The sequence below is a fragment of the Monosiga brevicollis genome, genomic scaffold, assembly GCF_000002865.3.
Source record: "Monosiga brevicollis MX1 MONBRscaffold_26 genomic scaffold, whole genome shotgun sequence".
In the NCBI taxonomy this organism is placed as follows: domain Eukaryota; class Choanoflagellata; order Craspedida; family Salpingoecidae; genus Monosiga; species Monosiga brevicollis.
The window spans coordinates 586782-603534 of NW_001865063.1; the positions used below are offsets into that span (position 1 = coordinate 586782).

At 57.4% G+C, this 16753-nt stretch overlaps 5 protein-coding genes across 5 annotated transcripts; 1 reads left to right on the forward strand and 4 right to left on the reverse strand.

The window, feature by feature from the left end:
• Positions 1-435: 435 nt before the first annotated feature.
• MONBRDRAFT_38513 (uncharacterized protein) lies at positions 436-3956 on the reverse strand. The gene is made up of 6 exons (XM_001748937.1): positions 3645-3956; positions 3460-3531; positions 3255-3350; positions 3082-3159; positions 967-2565; positions 436-828 (listed from the first exon to the last, which is right to left on the reverse strand). Exons 1-6 carry the CDS (start codon positions 3771-3773, stop codon positions 583-585), a joined length of 2220 nt encoding a protein of 739 aa, XP_001748989.1. The 5' UTR covers positions 3774-3956; the 3' UTR covers positions 436-582.
• A 437-nt stretch (positions 3957-4393) lies between these two features.
• On the reverse strand, positions 4394-7668 carry MONBRDRAFT_38514 (uncharacterized protein; the record flags this gene model as incomplete). Its single annotated transcript, XM_001748938.1, has 10 exons — positions 7538-7668; positions 7271-7320; positions 6893-7132; positions 6570-6704; positions 6167-6462; positions 5969-6044; positions 5800-5867; positions 5424-5645; positions 4936-5323; positions 4394-4815 (listed from the first exon to the last, which is right to left on the reverse strand). The coding sequence occupies exons 1-10, from the start codon at positions 7651-7653 to the stop codon at positions 4394-4396; spliced, it is 2013 nt and encodes a 670-aa protein (XP_001748990.1). The 5' UTR covers positions 7654-7668.
• Positions 7669-8086: 418 nt separating this feature from the next.
• Positions 8087-12495, reverse strand: MONBRDRAFT_28510 (uncharacterized protein; the record flags this gene model as incomplete). Its single annotated transcript, XM_001748939.1, has 11 exons — positions 8087-9266; positions 9357-9441; positions 9521-9615; positions 9702-9783; positions 9893-9968; positions 10050-10219; positions 10304-10352; positions 10435-10600; positions 10691-10800; positions 10883-10976; positions 11084-12495. The coding sequence occupies 11 exons, from the start codon at positions 12493-12495 to the stop codon at positions 8087-8089; spliced, it is 3519 nt and encodes a 1172-aa protein (XP_001748991.1).
• Positions 12496-12825: 330 nt separating this feature from the next.
• Positions 12826-14274, reverse strand: MONBRDRAFT_11159 (uncharacterized protein; the record flags this gene model as incomplete). Its single annotated transcript, XM_001748940.1, has 3 exons — positions 12826-13205; positions 13361-13433; positions 13516-14274. The coding sequence occupies 3 exons, from the start codon at positions 14272-14274 to the stop codon at positions 12826-12828; spliced, it is 1212 nt and encodes a 403-aa protein (XP_001748992.1).
• MONBRDRAFT_33910 (uncharacterized protein) lies at positions 14273-16646 on the forward strand (the record flags this gene model as incomplete). The annotated part of the gene is made up of 11 exons (XM_001748868.1): positions 14273-14365; positions 14669-14796; positions 15147-15204; positions 15294-15335; positions 15432-15507; positions 15594-15685; positions 15809-15976; positions 16075-16164; positions 16264-16327; positions 16400-16491; positions 16572-16646. The coding sequence occupies 11 exons, from the start codon at positions 14273-14275 to the stop codon at positions 16644-16646; spliced, it is 978 nt and encodes a 325-aa protein (XP_001748920.1).
• Positions 16647-16753: the final 107 nt, after the last annotated feature.

The window sequence follows — 16753 nt, forward strand, 5'->3', positions numbered from 1 at the left end:
ACGAGAGAGATACGAGAGACAGATACAGAGACAGAGAGAGATACAGAGACAGAGAGAGATACAGAGACAGAGAGAGATACTGAGACAGAGAGAGAGAGAGAGAGAAGAGAGCATTGAGAGATTCGAGAGAGCATCGAGAGAGGAGTGTCAGGCGAGGGTCCGGCTTGGTGATACCTTTGCTACCCGCGACACCGAACACTACCAGCACCGCCAACACTAGCATATGGAAATGGCTCCTCCATTGCATGGCGTTATGATCGTTGACCCCAGCCCTTGGCGTCAGTTTCCTGAGCTGCTGTATTGTGAATCAGTAAACTTTATTCATCTCCCTCTCCTCCGCATCTCTCTTGTTTTGCCTCAAACGAAAAGGGCTTGCCGATGAGCTACATGGTGGGGATGGGAATTGTTGTGCGCAGAGGCAGGCGTGATCAAGCAGAAAGGGACGGGTTCAAGTTTGGCTTTTGGTTGGACAACACACAACAAAAGACGCTTCTAGCGAGCTTGCAGTAGACAAGAGTACGGCACTGCATGGAGAGGCGGGGCGATGCGATGCGAAAACAAAATCCCCATCCGCCCAGCTCATTACCGATACTGGGAACGGTGGGGCGCGTAATAACCGTTGCTGCTGCCTGGTGGATTGGCGCTTTTGGCACTCCCACTCGTTGCTTCGGGTGCACCCGGACCCGCGCCAGGTGGGCCGTAGTGAGGGGGGTAGCCATGCCGGTAGGCAGACGGAGCACCGCCTGGGGATGCCGGGAGCTCCCGTCCAGGCGGCATGCTTCCATAGCTGCCGCTCCCAGTCGACAAGCGCGAGTATGCACCCGACCCCTACAGATGTTTTGCAATTCACACACACCAAGAATGAAGAAGGGGTAAAATAAGTGAGGGACACATTAAGGGTCAGAGCCACCGAAAGCACATGCTCCGCAGAGTGCAAACAAAACAACCGCAGGCCCCAGTTCTTACCACGGGGCCGCTGACGGGTGCTCGAGGGGCCTGCTCACCCCGTTCCCAACTCCCACGGCGGTCCCCCGAAGGCCCGGGGGACCCATACCGCAAGGCATCATCGCGGAGCGGCTCGGCCGGTCCTCCCGTCTCGCGCATTGTGCGAGCGGTCATTTGTGATGGATAACGTGAGCTGGGCCCGCTGGGTGGACCAAAGCGCCCAGCTGGCGAGGGAGAGTAGTTGCGATCTGGAGGCGGACCCCCATGAAAGCGTTCCCGGTCACTGGGGAAGCGCTCGCCCGGCGGCGGCGGGCCCCCAAACCCACGATCCAGGGCCCCCCCGCCCGGGTATCGGCGATCGGGCGGAAAGGAGTCGTGGTGGCGATCCCCGAATGCAGGGCCCCGATCGCCATGGAACGGTGGGCCTGCTTGTCGCTCGCCTCGGTATGGAGGGCCGCCGGGATGAGGACGGTCTGGGAAGGCGCGATCCGCATGGCTTCCACCGCCCATGGGACCTGCAGGTCCTGGCCGGTCCCCCAGCGCGGGTGGACCGCGCGGTGGGCGCTCACCTGCTGGCGGTGCCATGTGAGGATGGCCTGAGGGTGCGTTTGGTCCGCGTTCAAAGACCCCCCTGTCAAACCCGCGATCAAAGCCACGATCAAGACTGCGGTCGGGGCCACGGTCGGGACCACGGTCGGGACCGCGCTCGTATCCACGATCAAAGCGAGGTGACCGTGGGTGATCACGTTCCGTGTACGTGCGAATTGGGTCGCCTCCTTGCTCGAGCAAGCCGCGCGGCGCGGGCCCTCCCATGGCTTCGCTGCGCCCTGGAGGCGGCAGTGGGCTGGATCCTGGTCCTGCATCATTGGCACGAAACGGCGATGGCTGCAGGCGCGACAACGTTGGCGTCGATGGACCGCTCGTCCGCTCTTCCACCGAATCCCAACGAGAGCCCTGGCGGCGAGGCTTGGCGCTCACGGGGCCAGATGGCATGGTGGTTGCAGTGGCCAAGGCACTGCTGCTATTGCTGCTCAAACGCGGAGGGTTGGGGGCAATCACACTGGGCGATCCCGGGCTACGATGCTCGTTCAAGGGTCCACCCACCGGCACGGGCCGTGATGGTGGGTATCCTGCCGCGGGGGAGGATGCCATTCGGCTACGCTCATAGCGACCTCCCGCTTCCAGCAATGGGCCGGGCCGACCAGGGCCCGCTCCCAGCGGCGCACGCCCCATGCTCGGCGCACTGTAAGGTGCACCCGATGCCACAGGACCACTTCTTGCCTTGATGAGGGGGCTTGAGGGGCCCTGGTTGAGGACAGGTCCGCTGGTACTGACGGGTCCCGAAGTCGGCATGATACCGGGGCTGTTGGTGGGCGTGGCGTTTCCCCCGGCGCGCAGCGGTGGGGGAGGGGGTGGCACCGACCCTGCCCCGGGGCTTGGGCCTGGGCCCAGACCTGGCCCGATGCGGCCTACGTATGAGCCATATAGTGAGACGCGAGTGAGGAAAAGGGCGGTGCCAAGGGTAGACGGTGGGAAGTGAGCGCAACCATCTGACCAGTGGGTGTGGTGGGCCCGCTTGAGAAGGTCTTGGCCCGCTGGGGCAGCGGCGAACCATATCCACTACAGGCGCAGAGCAATCCATCATGAGACTAAACGCGGGCTTGCTCCAATGAACATGGGAAGCGACCATACCGAGGCGTCACATCACTGGGGATCGGTCGCTTCAGCTCAAGGCGGGGTGCTGCGGGCTGAGAGCGAGGGCGATGAGAAGAAACGGCGGAAAGCCAGGCGTCGCGCAAAATTTGTACATTGCTGCGTAAGCTTTCGCAAGCTTTGGTACCTTTTGGGGCGAAATGTGACGGCGGCTACCGATGTCGGATAGAATGGATGTCTTTCGCTGCATCATCAGCCGAGCGCGGTTGTCGTGAGGCACCGCCGTGGATCTTAGGGGGAGCGGGCCAATTTGCGCTAGGCATGAACAGGCCACAAACCTGAGGCGCGGCATCGTCCTGGTCCATCTAAAGAAAGGATATAAAGTGACAAGAAGCGACTGAGCGGCGGTCTCCACGGCGGGCGGACGGCTTGGGTGTTTCGTCACAAAAACTTGGATGGGACACATGTGAGCAACAGACATACCGAGGGTTCTTGAAGTAGGCGTTGGGCAGCTTCACGAGCTTCGCGCTCTCGGCGCTCGGCTTCCTCTTGCTTCAGCAACTACGATAGCATGCACCAAAAATTGCGGGCAGTGAGAGACACCCTCGATGCAGGAAGCTCGGGCAGACATTTCGACAAAGCGGGCGGCTCGGTACCTTGCGAAAGGTCACGAAAGCTTCGTGTTTTTCTTGCTTGAGCTTTTCAAGCTTTGCTTCAAGGGTTGAGCGTTGCTTGTTGAGCACGTCCAAGCGCTAGAGCGAATGAAGCGGGAACCGGGTCAAAGCAGATGAGGTGAGCCCAGGCCAAGCAGGGACGCTCAAGTCACGAGAATTCGAGGCTGGGAGCGGCTATGAAACCAACCTGTTCCAGCGTGACCTTTTTCTTCTTGCCCTGAGCATCGCCCTGCTCATGACCCGCGCGCAGGGCCTTGATCTAAATGACCGAAAAGTTCAAGGGGGAATGAGCGGCGCGTCATGGGCGGCAGACAATCAAAGGGCAGCCGCGACATGATTGAGGGTCAAGTGGGGAAAAGGCCAAGAGAATACCTCATCGAGGCGTTTTTGCACGATAAACTTTGTGACGGCAATGGTTTCACGCTTGCTCATGGGCAGCGGCGGGTAGACAAGGGGCTTGCGCACCGCGGGCACTTGGCTCGTGTAGATGCCCTCAACCATCCTCAACGGTCACGATCCCAACCCCGGCTCCCCATGAAACCAGCTCGGCCTCGGGACCCAGACCCCATCAAAGGTCAGAGACCGCCACAGATGACACAATATGCACCTCCCCCTTCGATCCCTCTTCTCCAGAGGTCCAATCGGGAGCTTCAGCAGCACTGGAGCATCACACCACGGCGCTGCCGTCCTGTGTCGTGAGATGGAAAAATAAAATAAAAAAAAACGAGAGATGGTGACGGTCTTGTATTGTTCTAAACAGTTGTTGTGTGTTTATGTAGCAGGCGCACATTTTCTTTTGTGTTTTGCTCGGACTCGCTCCATCTTTTTTTTTTCTGTTCTGGGGTGTCAAGGTTTGCTCAGAAGAATGGTGATGGGAAGGAAGGGCTCAAATGTTTCGTGACAAGAAGCGCATGGAGCTGCGGCCAGTCGGGTTGTTTCGCACACAAAGGTGGGAACGACAGGAAAAGGCAGCAGCTGCTGCACACGCCAAATTCAACGGCGTCAAACAACTGACACTACACGACTGAGAAACAGAGGAGAAGAAGTGAGGAGGAGAAAAGCAGAAAAGGGAGAAAAGGTTTGCTATCCTGGAGGGGGTGACTCTGTTCAAGAACAGAATCTTAGATGGCCTCGTAGTTGCCACCACCCATGACTGGGCGGCACATGCAGAAGCGGAAGCCATCGCCGACAAGTCCCGGGAAGGAATCAACCCAGAAGTGGTAGTTGGGCAGAATCTCCATGCCACGAGCACCCTTCACGCTGTAGTTGTAGATGCTGCCAATGGCCAAGTAGGGAATCAGGAAGGCGCAGAAGAACCTAGGGCACGAAAGAGATCCCCCCCCCTTGGTATGAGCAAAGCATAAAACAGCAGTTACGGGTTGTGGGTGAAACAAGCCACGGTGAAGGATGACGCACAGCAGCAGCATAATGTCGCCGCCCGAAAGGCCCTTCTTGCCGCCCTTGGAGCCGGCAGGGGCGCAGATGGACATGCAAGTGTTCAGGTCGGGGAAAACGCTGCTGGTGTTGGACACGCTGCACTTGCCTACATGTTGCACTCGTGTATGAGGTGGGACCGAAGCCAGCATTTTCAAATAAAAACAAAAACAAAAACAACCGGACTCAAGCCATAACAAAGCTTCTACTTCGTCACGATGTAACTTACCGGCCGCACTGCAGGTGTAGCCCGGGGTGGACACAGGCTTGCACACGTCTTGGCACAAATCCAGAGTGGGGAAACCAACGGCCGAGCCCTTGATCTCAACGCACTCGCTCTGGGCCGAGCAGGAAAACTTGCCTTCCGGACGCCACAAAGCAAAGCCCGTGGCAAACGACGAGTTCTTGTCGCAGGAGTCGCAGTTACCTGCGCACAGCTGGATCTGCCAGTGAGCAAAGACTGAGGCGTTGGCCGAAAGCGTTTGAGCCATGACGTCGGCCTGGCAGACGGCCCGCGGGCCAAAGGAGTACATGCTCTGGTCCAACTCATAACCCTCAAAGGCAGCGGCCACCGTGATGCCACCCAGGTCGCCCGAGGCAGCGTCAGACGCGACACCCTGAGTCAAAGATTTGACAAACCAGAGTTGAGGTGAGATTATCGCAGAAAGCGTACGCCCAAAAATTGGCCAGCAGGTGGTCGTGGAGCCAAGCACGTACCACACTGGCGACAAAGCCGTAGAAAGAGATGCCGGCCGTCATGGCCTCGTCGTTGTCGTTGCCAGCATCGTCCTGGTAAATCCACTTTTCGTGCTCCTTCTGGCAAACAGGGTCTGAGAAGCTGACGTTGCACAGCGTGAGGTTCTCGGTCGGGGACAACGTCTCAATCAAAATTGGGATCGTGTTATCCTCCGTCACGGTCAGCGACACTTCATCCAAAACCTGCATGTATTGAGCATCTCAATCAGGTACTCGCGTTCACATATCAAGACAAAATACACAGGGAAAGGAAAAGAAAGAAAAAACCAAAAACAAGAACAAAAATGGGTCTGAGTGGGAAAGCACGGTGGGGTAAAACGGCAGGGGTAAAACGCACCGTGGTGTTGGAGCTGGGAGTGTAAATGGACTTGTTGTAGAGTTCAAACTTCTCATGGACGACACGGACTGGGTCGCGGGACAAAGACTGGTGTCAGCAATGAACAGGTTTGGTTGCACATCGTGTTTGTGGGTCATGTGTTTTGACATGCGACAAAGCAGGGACGCACAGATTTCGAGGGAGGTGCCACGAATGTTAAGGAGGCCGACTTCATAGGTTCCTTCGGCTGACATGGCAACGGCAGTCTAGAATGACAAAAAGCAGCAAGAAACTCGCTTCATGAGGATACGTTGACAGACCACCACGCACGAATATGCACTGATTTTCATCAATGGTTGGGTGCACACCCTGCCTGGGTAAAACATACGTTGAAGCTAGACTGGGGATTGAGGGCGTGCTCAATGTGGTGGTAAAAGCCCTCCATGGGGTTCCAGCGCTTGAGCTCGAGGATTTTGGAGGTGCCATCTGTCTTGAGCAGGCTGATGACGGCTGCAGTGCCATCTGAGCGGCTATCAACGGAAATTTGCTTCTTTTCGTCGGTGATGTAAAAGTCACCCTCGCAGCAAATGAGCTCGGACTGGCCCCAAGGGGGACTGATATTGGTGTTAAAGGTGCGGAACACGGCGTTGTAGGCAATTGTCGAGTTGCTCGTCAAGTTGTCGACTATGCCGGTATCGAGTTTAGAAGGGGTGAGTTTGGCGCGGCAGTGTGATTTGTCAGTGTCTGGAAGGTTGCGCGGATGCGTCGAGAGCAGGGGCAAGGGGACCTACACTTGGGCAGCAGATAGGACATAAAGCCCATGTTGCCATAGTCGTCCACATCCATGTACAGATCCTTCAGGTGGCAGTCGTTCTGGGTTCGGCCCTTGAAGCTGCCCAAAGAGTACACGGTGTCCTCGAATTGACCTAAAAAAAGAGAAAAGAATAGGGAAGAAGAGCAGGGCCTGGGGTCAGAGCTCGCGAAACCGCAAGGTGATAGGACAAGGTGATAGGACTAATAAAAGCCACCGTGGTTTGAACAGGACCATGGCTTGAGCCTCGGTCTTTATAGCGCGGTACATGAGAGGTCATGAAGCGAGGGCGAGGAATCGAACCGAATGAGTAAAGGGAGGAGAAGATGGAGCAGGTGACATGACCCATCACGCTGGCCGAGGTCGTGTAAACGATAAAGCCGGACGAGCCGATGCGGTTGATGGTGGTGTAGATGGAAACAATGGGGTTCAGGGAGCGGTTGTTGATGGTCTGGAATGCAACGCTGATGTCCGATTGGCTCAACGTGGAATGGTTCAGATGAGCGGCTTCCACCAGGTGCTTGGTCGCATCCACGCGCACCACTAAAATCAAGCCAAACGCCGGGGTGAGTTGGCGTACTGCCAGGGCAATCACGGGAGCAACATGTCACACAAGGCAAGAGTATAGATGGATGGAAAGCCAATAAGATGACGGGGGGGGGGGGGTGCCGTGGAACTGACAGATGCCAACATCGGCGCGCTCGCTGAAAGCGACAGAGGCGCTCTCCAGGCTGTTGAGTGATGGCAAGGGGCATTGGACATGTGAGCAGTTGGTCATTGGCGAAGAGTGTAGACGGGGGCACAAGACCAAGTGGGAGGCGAGGTCGCATCGCGTAGTCTCAGGTCAAGACCCAAAGTCGAGCAACGGAAGAGGGCCAAGAGCCAAGGCGTTTGGACGAATGCCATTGGTTGATCGGGGGCGAAGCAATCCAGCAGGGAGAGACTTACAAGGCAGCGTCATCATTGTAATGGTAGACGTTCCAAGCGGCATGCGCGGGGGAGATCACGGCTGCCATCAAGAGTCCGAGACCGAGGGCAAGGACCGTCATGCTGCTGGTGGCCATCGTGTCAGAAGCACGTCGTCCACTGGTACAGGCGGGCGCGCTCTACAACCCAACACATCACGGTCAAAAAAGGTGAGACACACGGTGACCAAGGCCATGCCAAGCTCCCAACTCTCTTCAGCCTTTGATTCAAACTCAGTGCACACGGCGGGTGTAGCGCCAGAGCCAAGAAGCGCCGAGATCGCGCTGCCGTTTGTGCTTGTGGAGGAGAGAGAGAGGAGCGCATCAAGGCAACGGGCACTTACACGTGGTAGCAAATGCATTGCGCACGTCCGTTCTTTCTCTCTGTGTGTGTCTTCTCTCTATTACTACGGCACATGTGTAGAAGAATCTGACAAACGTATCAAAAGAAGTAAATTACTTATAAGAAGAGGAATAACATGCGCATGCTGGGCGGTCGATCCTCCCCATAGGAAGGCATCATCGGTGGCGCTTAGGCATGGTGGTTCGGCATGGTTGTGGAGGCACGGGCGGCGCGAGATCGTCGCTGGAAGCGTCGAGATTGGAAGGCGGGGTCGCCTGTGGGCGGGTCGTCGCGTAAGGTGGCTCGCCGTTGGTTGCGTGTGGCGGTCGGTGCGGGTTGGGGCGTGGCCGCAGCGGTTTGACCAGGAAGCAGGAGTGTGGCAGTCCCATGAGCTGCGTCGTTGTCGGAACCCGTGCTTCCGGCTTCGTTGTCATCGTACTGGGGTGGCGGTGAACTAGCAAACAGTCGTCCCACGCTGGGTGGTCGCTCCGCCCCACGCTGACGGGCTGTGCTCAATCGTTCCCGCCGCTGCACCCGCTTGGAGCTCAAAACGGCTGGGTTGGCTTGCCAGGGTGCCTGGAGGCCCGCATCAGCACCTTGCGGGGGACCATGCCCAGCATCGGCTTCCAAGTCGGACACGGAAGACTCGCTGCGGCTTCGGATGAGTCCTGGTCGGGGCTCTGCCATCAAGCCCCGGGATTGAAGTCGGGATTGACGACGCGATCGCCGCGAGGCGGACATGGGCGTGTACGCCACGCTGGCCCGCTCGGCGCGCGCGTTGACACTCAAGGATGCCCCTCGCGTTGGCGCCGTGCGAGCTGTGGGGGATGGCGAAATGGACGACCCCGACGAAGTCGACGAGGCAGAGAAGACATCGCGTTCGCCGCTGGGGATCTGACCACGTGATCGACGCGGGGCCTGCAGTAGACCCCTTCGATTGTTGCCCTCACTGTGGGGCTCGGCATCGGGGTCCTGGCTCGGAGCCCGCTGTTCCTCACCCTCCGTGTCGGTCTCACTGTCGTCATCACTGGCAAAGCGCACCGTTGTCCGACCGCGCCCGGTGCCTGGCCTGCCCTCAGCACGGCTGATGGAGGTGGAGGCGGAGGATGCTGGCTGCAGTTGCAGCTGCAGGGCATCCATGAGCGCCTCCGATGTGGCATTGAAAAGGCTGGGATCGAGCGCCGATTCAGCCAACGCCCGGTGGGTCTGGTCCATGGAGACAGTGGCCTCGCGTAACATGTCCGCTGCCATGGTCCGCTTGAGGTCCAAGAGCTGTTCAACATTGATCCCCTCTTGGTCTCCTGCACGAGATGTCCCAGGTCTTGATCGGCCCAACTCGGATCGTCGCGCTCCCCGAGCCGTGTCCAGTCTGCGAGAAAAAAAAAATTAAAAAGAAGCATCCCGGCAGATGAGTGTTGTCTACTCAACAGTCTTCCTTCACACTTGCGTCTAGACAAACCGTGCAGCCGTGTCCGCCTCCAAGCTGTTTAAGGAGATGGCGTCCATGGCCAGGACGGCGTTACTGCGTGCTTGCTCCCGCAACGCTGCCAGACACAAATTGGTGAGTGGGGCGTGTCCATGCGCACGACGTGCTCAACACGGCCTCCTTGAACTTGCACCTACCCTCGTTGTACTCCAACATGACACACGTCCCATTGTCAAGGCAGCAAGCCAGCAAGTGGTCTTGAGTGTGCACAGCTGCATCCATGCACAGGCTCCTACAAGTTCACACATGGCACAGATGAATGAGCCTCTACTACGCATCGTCTTGGCGCCGCAGGCACCGCGAAACCCAGGGACGCACCGAGCAATGACGGTCGGCCATCCATGCTTTTTGAGCGCCAACGTCGGGGCATCACGTGCTTCCAGCTGCCCTCCTGGCGTGACTGGAGAAGGCGAGCGACAGCAACGTAGCAATGTGTGGAAGGTCAGTCTCTTTCGCAGCGAGTCTGACCTCGGAAACTGATGCAAGTGCCTCTCAGCCAGCCAACTTACCACACACAAGCTGTTGACCATCTGGTGACAGGCTAATCCGGCACGGGTAACGCTGAAACCCGTCGTAGTGGACACTCTATTCACAAGCCTGTGAGGTGAGCAAGCGTCGCGGCAGCATATCTGGAGCAAAGTATTTGATGCTTGGCGTGGGCCGCACCTTTTCAATGTGTGCGGTTGTCGCGTCACAGACGTGAATACTGCTTTGTGTCGCGACCCAGAGAAACTGCGCAGTGCAACACAGACTCCAGATGGCGCGACTGGCCGAAGCTGGCTCGGTGAGCCCAATGTGATGAAGAGGCTGCGGTGCATGTGCCGCACTCAAATTGGCTGAGTCCAGCAGCGAGGCGGCCAAAGATGAGAAGTTTGATGCTGGCTCATCATGCGCGTTTTGGAAGCGTCAAGGTAACATACCGGGCAGGGTCCACACAGTCACGACGCAGTCGTTGCTCCCGACGAACATCTGCCCACATGAAGGAAGCATCAAGCGTCATGAGGATTGGGTCAAGCCAGTGTGAGGGCAGCACGTCCAAGAGGTTCAGGACCTTGTGTCGTGCACTGGCAAGGCGAATGCAAGTGATGGGCGCATCGCGATTGCTCAGGGTGTGAACAACATCCGTGCTCAAAGCTCGCGGATCTGCGTCGTCTGACAAAGCAGCGCGGCTACCTCGCCGGCGACGATTGGGCGCTTGAGGCTTGGCTGACCAGATTCTATACGCCAAGGGAGGCAAAGAGCAGACACATTGTCAGAGGACTTGAGTGGCGTGCAAAGCAGGCGCCGGGTGGTCTTGTCGAACAGACCGGAGGAGGGCATCAAAGCCACCAGAGACGACCCAGGAGTGACCCGGCTGAGCCGGATTGGAGTCTGCTAGCATGCCACCAGCGTACACGTAGTAGTCGTGCAACAACACCTGTTGACCGCAACAAGCGACAAGTCAAGTAGCATGAGCAAGCGATCACCTCAAAGTTGGTGCACGGGGGGGCGCCACTGACCGCCACGACATGAGCTTGTTCTGGGACCTCAGCGTCAACAACAACCAAGCGCCCATCAACCCCGCAGCTGATCAAGTAGCGACTGTCTTCAGACCTGATATGGCGGGAGTGGAATGGCAAAACGTGTAAACTGAAATCGACAAAGGACGTAGCAACAAGCCTTACATTGCTTGGCGAGAGCAGCGTGGGCGGTGAACAGACCAGTTGAGCGAATGAACCCGCTGGGTGTGACGCTGAATGACGGCGAGGGGCGCACGTTGCCGCGTTTGCTTGGGTCGTGGTCCTGTCCGGCGCCCTCGGGAGGGCCGCGCATTCAGATTTTGGCTCTTGAGAGCCGGTTGTACATCGAAAAGGGCTAGAGCATGGGCAGGCAGACCCGGGGCATGGGTCCCACCCACGGCGACGGCGCACCATCGGCCAGTGGGGCAGAAGGCCAAGGCGGTGGCTGGGACGCCACCCAGTTGAAAGAAGCATTGGGCATCGTTGGGCATGTGAAAGGTATCGCGGGGCCGGCGTGTCCAGGCATGAGGATCCGCTTCGGCCTCGTGTGCATCTGGCTGCTCTTCACCCAGGCCTTGTGAGCGGGGCGCAGGTAAAAGCGCCGGATCCACATTGCTGCGGTCGACGAGACTGAGTTGCACGTGTAAACTGAGGCTCACGACCTCACGGTCATCGGGGTGATCAAAATACCAGGCAGCAGCGGTGGAATGCAAGCCACGGGCGCTGCTGCGGGGTCGCAGGCGGGAGCGCAGCGGGCGGCGGGCGCCAGCACTGAGGCCGGCCGCCGAATACAGCTGCAGGCGCAAGCGACGATCAAAGTACTCGGGGCTTCCGTAGCGTAGGCGCAGGTAGCCAAAATAGTGATGGCGATCGTTGGTATGGCGGTGGCGAGCCGAGACCAGGCTCGTCTCAAAGGCTGGGCGGGACCCGCTGCTGGGGTGCGTAGCCGGGTCATGGGGAGTGGTCTGGGAGTTGAGGTCGTCGGTGGCTTCACAAACGTCAAACAAGAGCACAAGATCACTGCCTCGGGTTGGTTGGTGAGTCAAGCTGTGCCGGCGCCCCGACGTGGGGCTCGTGGCCCGCTGGGGGGAACCAGGCGGCTGGAGCGTTGGCTCGTACGGGAGGTACAGGGTGTCGTTGTAGCGCAGCTGCACGCGACGTGTGCGCTGGGGCCGCGCAACGCGCGTCAGCCAGACATGGGTGCCATCCTCTTCGGCAAGGTTGTTGGCGTCCCTGTTGGCTTCGGGCGGGGCGGTTGGTGGTTCGATGAGGTGCTCTCCTGTGCGCTCGTCGACCAGGTAGATGGCGACGCGCGGTCGGGCCATCTGACTCGGGGGCACAAACGAGTCCGTCTGTAAGACTTGCACTTGAAGCATCGAGGCCGAGGGTTGAGGCAAGAGCTGGTGGGCAGAAGCCGAGGGATGGGGGCTCTGCGGCGCCGACTGGGGATCATCATGATCAAGAGGTGGTTCGGGCTGTGTCGAAGAGGGGGCGGGTGCCTCTGGGACAGGCTGGCGATCCAGCTCTTGCAGCCGTCGCTTTTGTCGCTCCCGGCGAGCCTTGCGCCGTTCGTTCAAATTGGCCCCCGCCTCGTCATCCCGCGTGTCCGCCATGACCCTAAACCAGGCCCACAGCGCTTGCCATACGCCGACCAGCCGTCCTCCTCCTCCTCCCCCGTGATGTCAAGCTGCACGGAATGCCGCGCCGTCTCTCACACACACACACACACAAATGAAATTTGAGCGAAAATTTCAGAACGAAATGAGTGACAATAACCTCTTTTACTTAAGACCGCGAAAGCAGTGATCGTGTCTTAAATTAGCCTCGTAAACGACAACTTTAGTGAATGTTAGACAGCTAACCTCCCTTAGGGAAATTGCACGTCATGATTGTTATGGTCGAGAATCGATTCGTGCACTCTCCTCCTCCTCCTCCGATGGTATTCAGGAGCTACTCGAGGCTTCGGCCGACATGTATTCGGCAAGAGTGGGCACAGGCATGACACGGTCAAAATAATTATGGACTGGGTTGGTGTGCTCATCACAGAGCAGCATGTTGCTGAGCACTGGCCGCTGTTGCACACGCATATACTGAGGTTGGTGCAACCCCTCAAAACGCGACTCAACACCATGGTCGTTTGCCCCAATTGCCCGTTCACAGGCAATGCGGGCACGACCAAGCATCCGCGAAGCCGCATCGTCGTCGTGGGCCGTGCCACGTTGCCTTGGCTTGGTAAGTAGCCGTGACTCCTCGTAGGCCTGGTCGTCCAACAACTTGCAGTTCTCTCCAACTGGGATCATCGACTCCAACCGAGCAAGCAGTCCTGAACGGGATAGCATGCCTGCGTCATGGCACGATCCTAGACGCCGACTCGTGTGCAAGAACGGCGTGCAGATGAGCGCGAGATGGCGAGAGGTTGTGTAAAGGGTGAAGAATTTGACCAGGTTGGAAGTATTCAAAACCAACAAGGCTCCTGACCTTCAAACGGCCCATAGAAGGATGTGATGAGACCATTGGGTGTAACAATGGCCTGGTATCGTAGCTCATGTCGCTATTGGGCCACGAAAAAAGATGAGCAGCATCAACAAGCAGCACACGCAACCCTTGCATGCCACAAACAGCACGCGTCTTACGCTGTCTATGCTTGAATACAGGGACTGCTGGACGTCAGTATCACCACTCGCGCGAGCAATGGACTGGCCTGTGCGATGGATCACGGCAAAAATCCCTTCCAGGTCTGAGAACTTTCGGGCCACGGCAATTTTGGCCAATTGTCGCCAGGATCGAGTAAAGTACCGCTTGTCAAACAAGATACGGCTGTGAAAGGTCTGGACGAGTTCCTTCGAGAAGCTTCGCACGACAATGGATATCTTGGAAGCCGACCATGACACACGCAGTCTTTGCAGACCCTCTACGCTTTGGCGTCCTGGGCGATGAAACACAGCAAAAAAGGCGAGCAGGGCTTCGCGCGTGGGCACAATAAAATGGCCGTCCTCGAAAGGCAATACCGCTGCCAACCGGTCGAGCTGGTCGAGGCCCGTCAGACCAAAGTTGTCTTGCCATTCACTGGTCGAGAATGAATCAAACGGCACATGCGGCTGCCCGTTCAACACCACTCGGCAGGGCGGTTGGAGTACCACCAGGCTCAAAAGGCGTCGAGCCACCTCTTGCTGGACCCATAGATGCCTCAACATCGCCGCACAGACAGGCCAAGGCACCCCTCGCCGCGCGTCAGCCTCGACCCGCCGCCTGCCGACCGCCATTATGAAGGCCCTGCACTCGAGCGCGTACCGATCGGTCTGGGCGAAAGCTGCCCTTCGCTGACTGGCAGTGAAGCGCTTGTCCTTCTTGAGCTGCTCGCGCAGCACAACCTTGCCATGAGGTCGCACCATGATGCCGTTTTCCAATTCAACCGACCGCGCATGCCTTTTCAAATGCCAGACGACGCCGGAGCCCATCAAGAACCATCAAGAACGCGTCATCGTAAGAAAGCAGTGATGATGCCTGTACATTCTAAGTGAGCAGGTCCAACAAGTCCGAGTTCTTCACATGTCAGTCCTTCAGTTTGCCTTTTAACGTGTGATTGCCAAACGATTTTACTTGCATGCATCAACCCCCATTGGAAATTATGTTGTTGTTGATGATGAGCAAAGGAACAGTGAGTGTATTGTGTGTGTGTGTCTTACATGTGGTAGTTATGCTACTTCTCTTGTGCCTTTGCTGTTTATTCTTTTCCTCTTTCTCTGCAATTCTCTCTCTCTCTCTCTTTGTTATTACATGTGGTAGAGGTGTCATTTCGCTATCTATGCCTTTCTCTTTCTCTCTCTTTCTTTCTCTCTCTCTCTTTCTCTCTCTTTCTTTCTTTCGGGTCTAAAGTTGTCGCATTTCTTCAGTCAGGTATGTTGGGTGGCGCGGTATGTGTGTGTGTGTGTGTGTGTGTGTGTGAGGCGTCGTCTCATCAGATGGCAGTGGGGCGGCGCGGAGGGAGGGGGAACTCGAGAGGCAGTGAGGGCAGGCGGGACGGAGGAGGGGAGACGATGGGTGGGAGATGATGGGGCAGTGATGGGAGGCTGGGAGCTTGGTTGGGAGTTGTGTACTCGGAGATGGTGATGCGTTTCACTGACTCCGGATGATTGCCAACTGGATACCCGGCGTTGGGTGGGGGGCTGTGACTCGACGACATTGGGTCAGGGTGGCGTGTGACCTGCTTTGTGAGCACATGGAAGAGTCTCACTGATTCTGCCTGTGTGTGATGGGTGTGTAGATTTGACGTTGCAAACTGCACCATGACTTCAGAAACCAAGGACAAGTCTGGCTTTTCGGTACGAACACTGGGGTTGGTCACTGGGTTTCGGCGGGACCACGGCTCGCTGATAGCACCATCCATGTCCCTGTCCTTGTGCTCTTCTAGGTTGCCCTACTGTGGCTATATGTCTTCAATGGCATCTACTTGGTGTGCAGCTTGCATGTGCTCGCTTGTCTGGCAGCCCTCGAGTCCAACTCACCTGCGTTTGCTCCCCCTTCACTCCCACCCCGTGTTCGATTCAAGGTCTTGGGCTTGACGCTCATCGGTGTGGCTGCAGCTGCACAGGCCGAAGCCGTGTTGACCGATTTGACGATTTTAGGTCCGTGATACCTGACCCCTTGATTCTCTGCTCGGTCACGCTCGTTTCTCGCCTGGCTGCTCACCCACCGCGTCGTCTGAGTGTAGGGGGCGTGATTGCCATGGGCGTGTTTCTGGTCATGGTCTCCATCTTTGGCATCGTTGGCACAGCACGTCGTAGTCCATTCCTGCTCTTCCTGGTGCGCCATGACTTGTCTCTGTTGTCGGGCGTCGTGAAAGCCCTCCATGATCGACTTTGGCCCAAGTTGACCCTGCTCACCATGCGGATCTGATGTTTTTTTTGACCTCCCTTGGGTTGGTAGTATATTCTCTTCATGGTGCTGCTATTTGTGATGCAGTTCAGTATCGGCGTCGCTGCGCTGTCGGTGTCCCAGACGCAACAGAAGCAGCTCCTCTCGGAGGGCTGGTGCAAGCTCAGTGACGAACGGCAGATCTGGTTTCAAAACTCGACCAACTGTTATGGCTTTGAAGTGAGGGCCACGGCTTGAAGCGCAGCAACGCAGATAAACAATGGCGACGTGGCACGCACTGCGTATTGCTGACGTGACTTTGCGACGTGCTATTGCAGAATGCTTCAAAGTATGAGCCAAACGATTGCATGGCCCCTCCACCCCAAAACGCGTCCAATCCGAAATGCCCAACACGTTGTGCTGCACCGGTGCGTATCGTCAGAACCGTCGCTTGCTACTTGTCCAGACGCCACAGATGCTGCGCCAAACGCCAAGTGTATCGTCTCTGCTGGGATGCCATCATATAGGAGTGCGGCGTTGAGCCCACGGACACTTTGCCGCGATGTGAAACCTGCTATGATGCTGTCAAAGGTGTGTGTGTGTGTGTGTGTGTGTGTGTGTGGAAGAATGGGGGGGCACATGGCTTCCTTCTTCATTGTGCAGGACATCTACTCATGTCGAACATGGCCTCAGGTCTGACGGATCGGTTGCTGCGACGAGGCGGTGGCATATGCTTGGCGTTTGCTTTTCTGGAGGTGTGTTTGGAAAAAATCGTCTCCAGCGCCTTCGCGTGTAGTGCTCCTGCTCATACGCGCACGTTGCCTGGGATTGCTAGCTTCTGGGCGTCGTTGCCGCCATTCGTTATCGCCGCGACGCTCGGGCCCCAGCGACCTACAATGCTTTCATGTAGTGTGTATGTTGCTTCCAAAAACTTTGAGGCCGTGCCTCTGCGCTCTGCGCGCCTTCATTACCGTCCCCCCCACCCCCTGTCCACTTTGGTCTCCTCTCTTTTCCAAC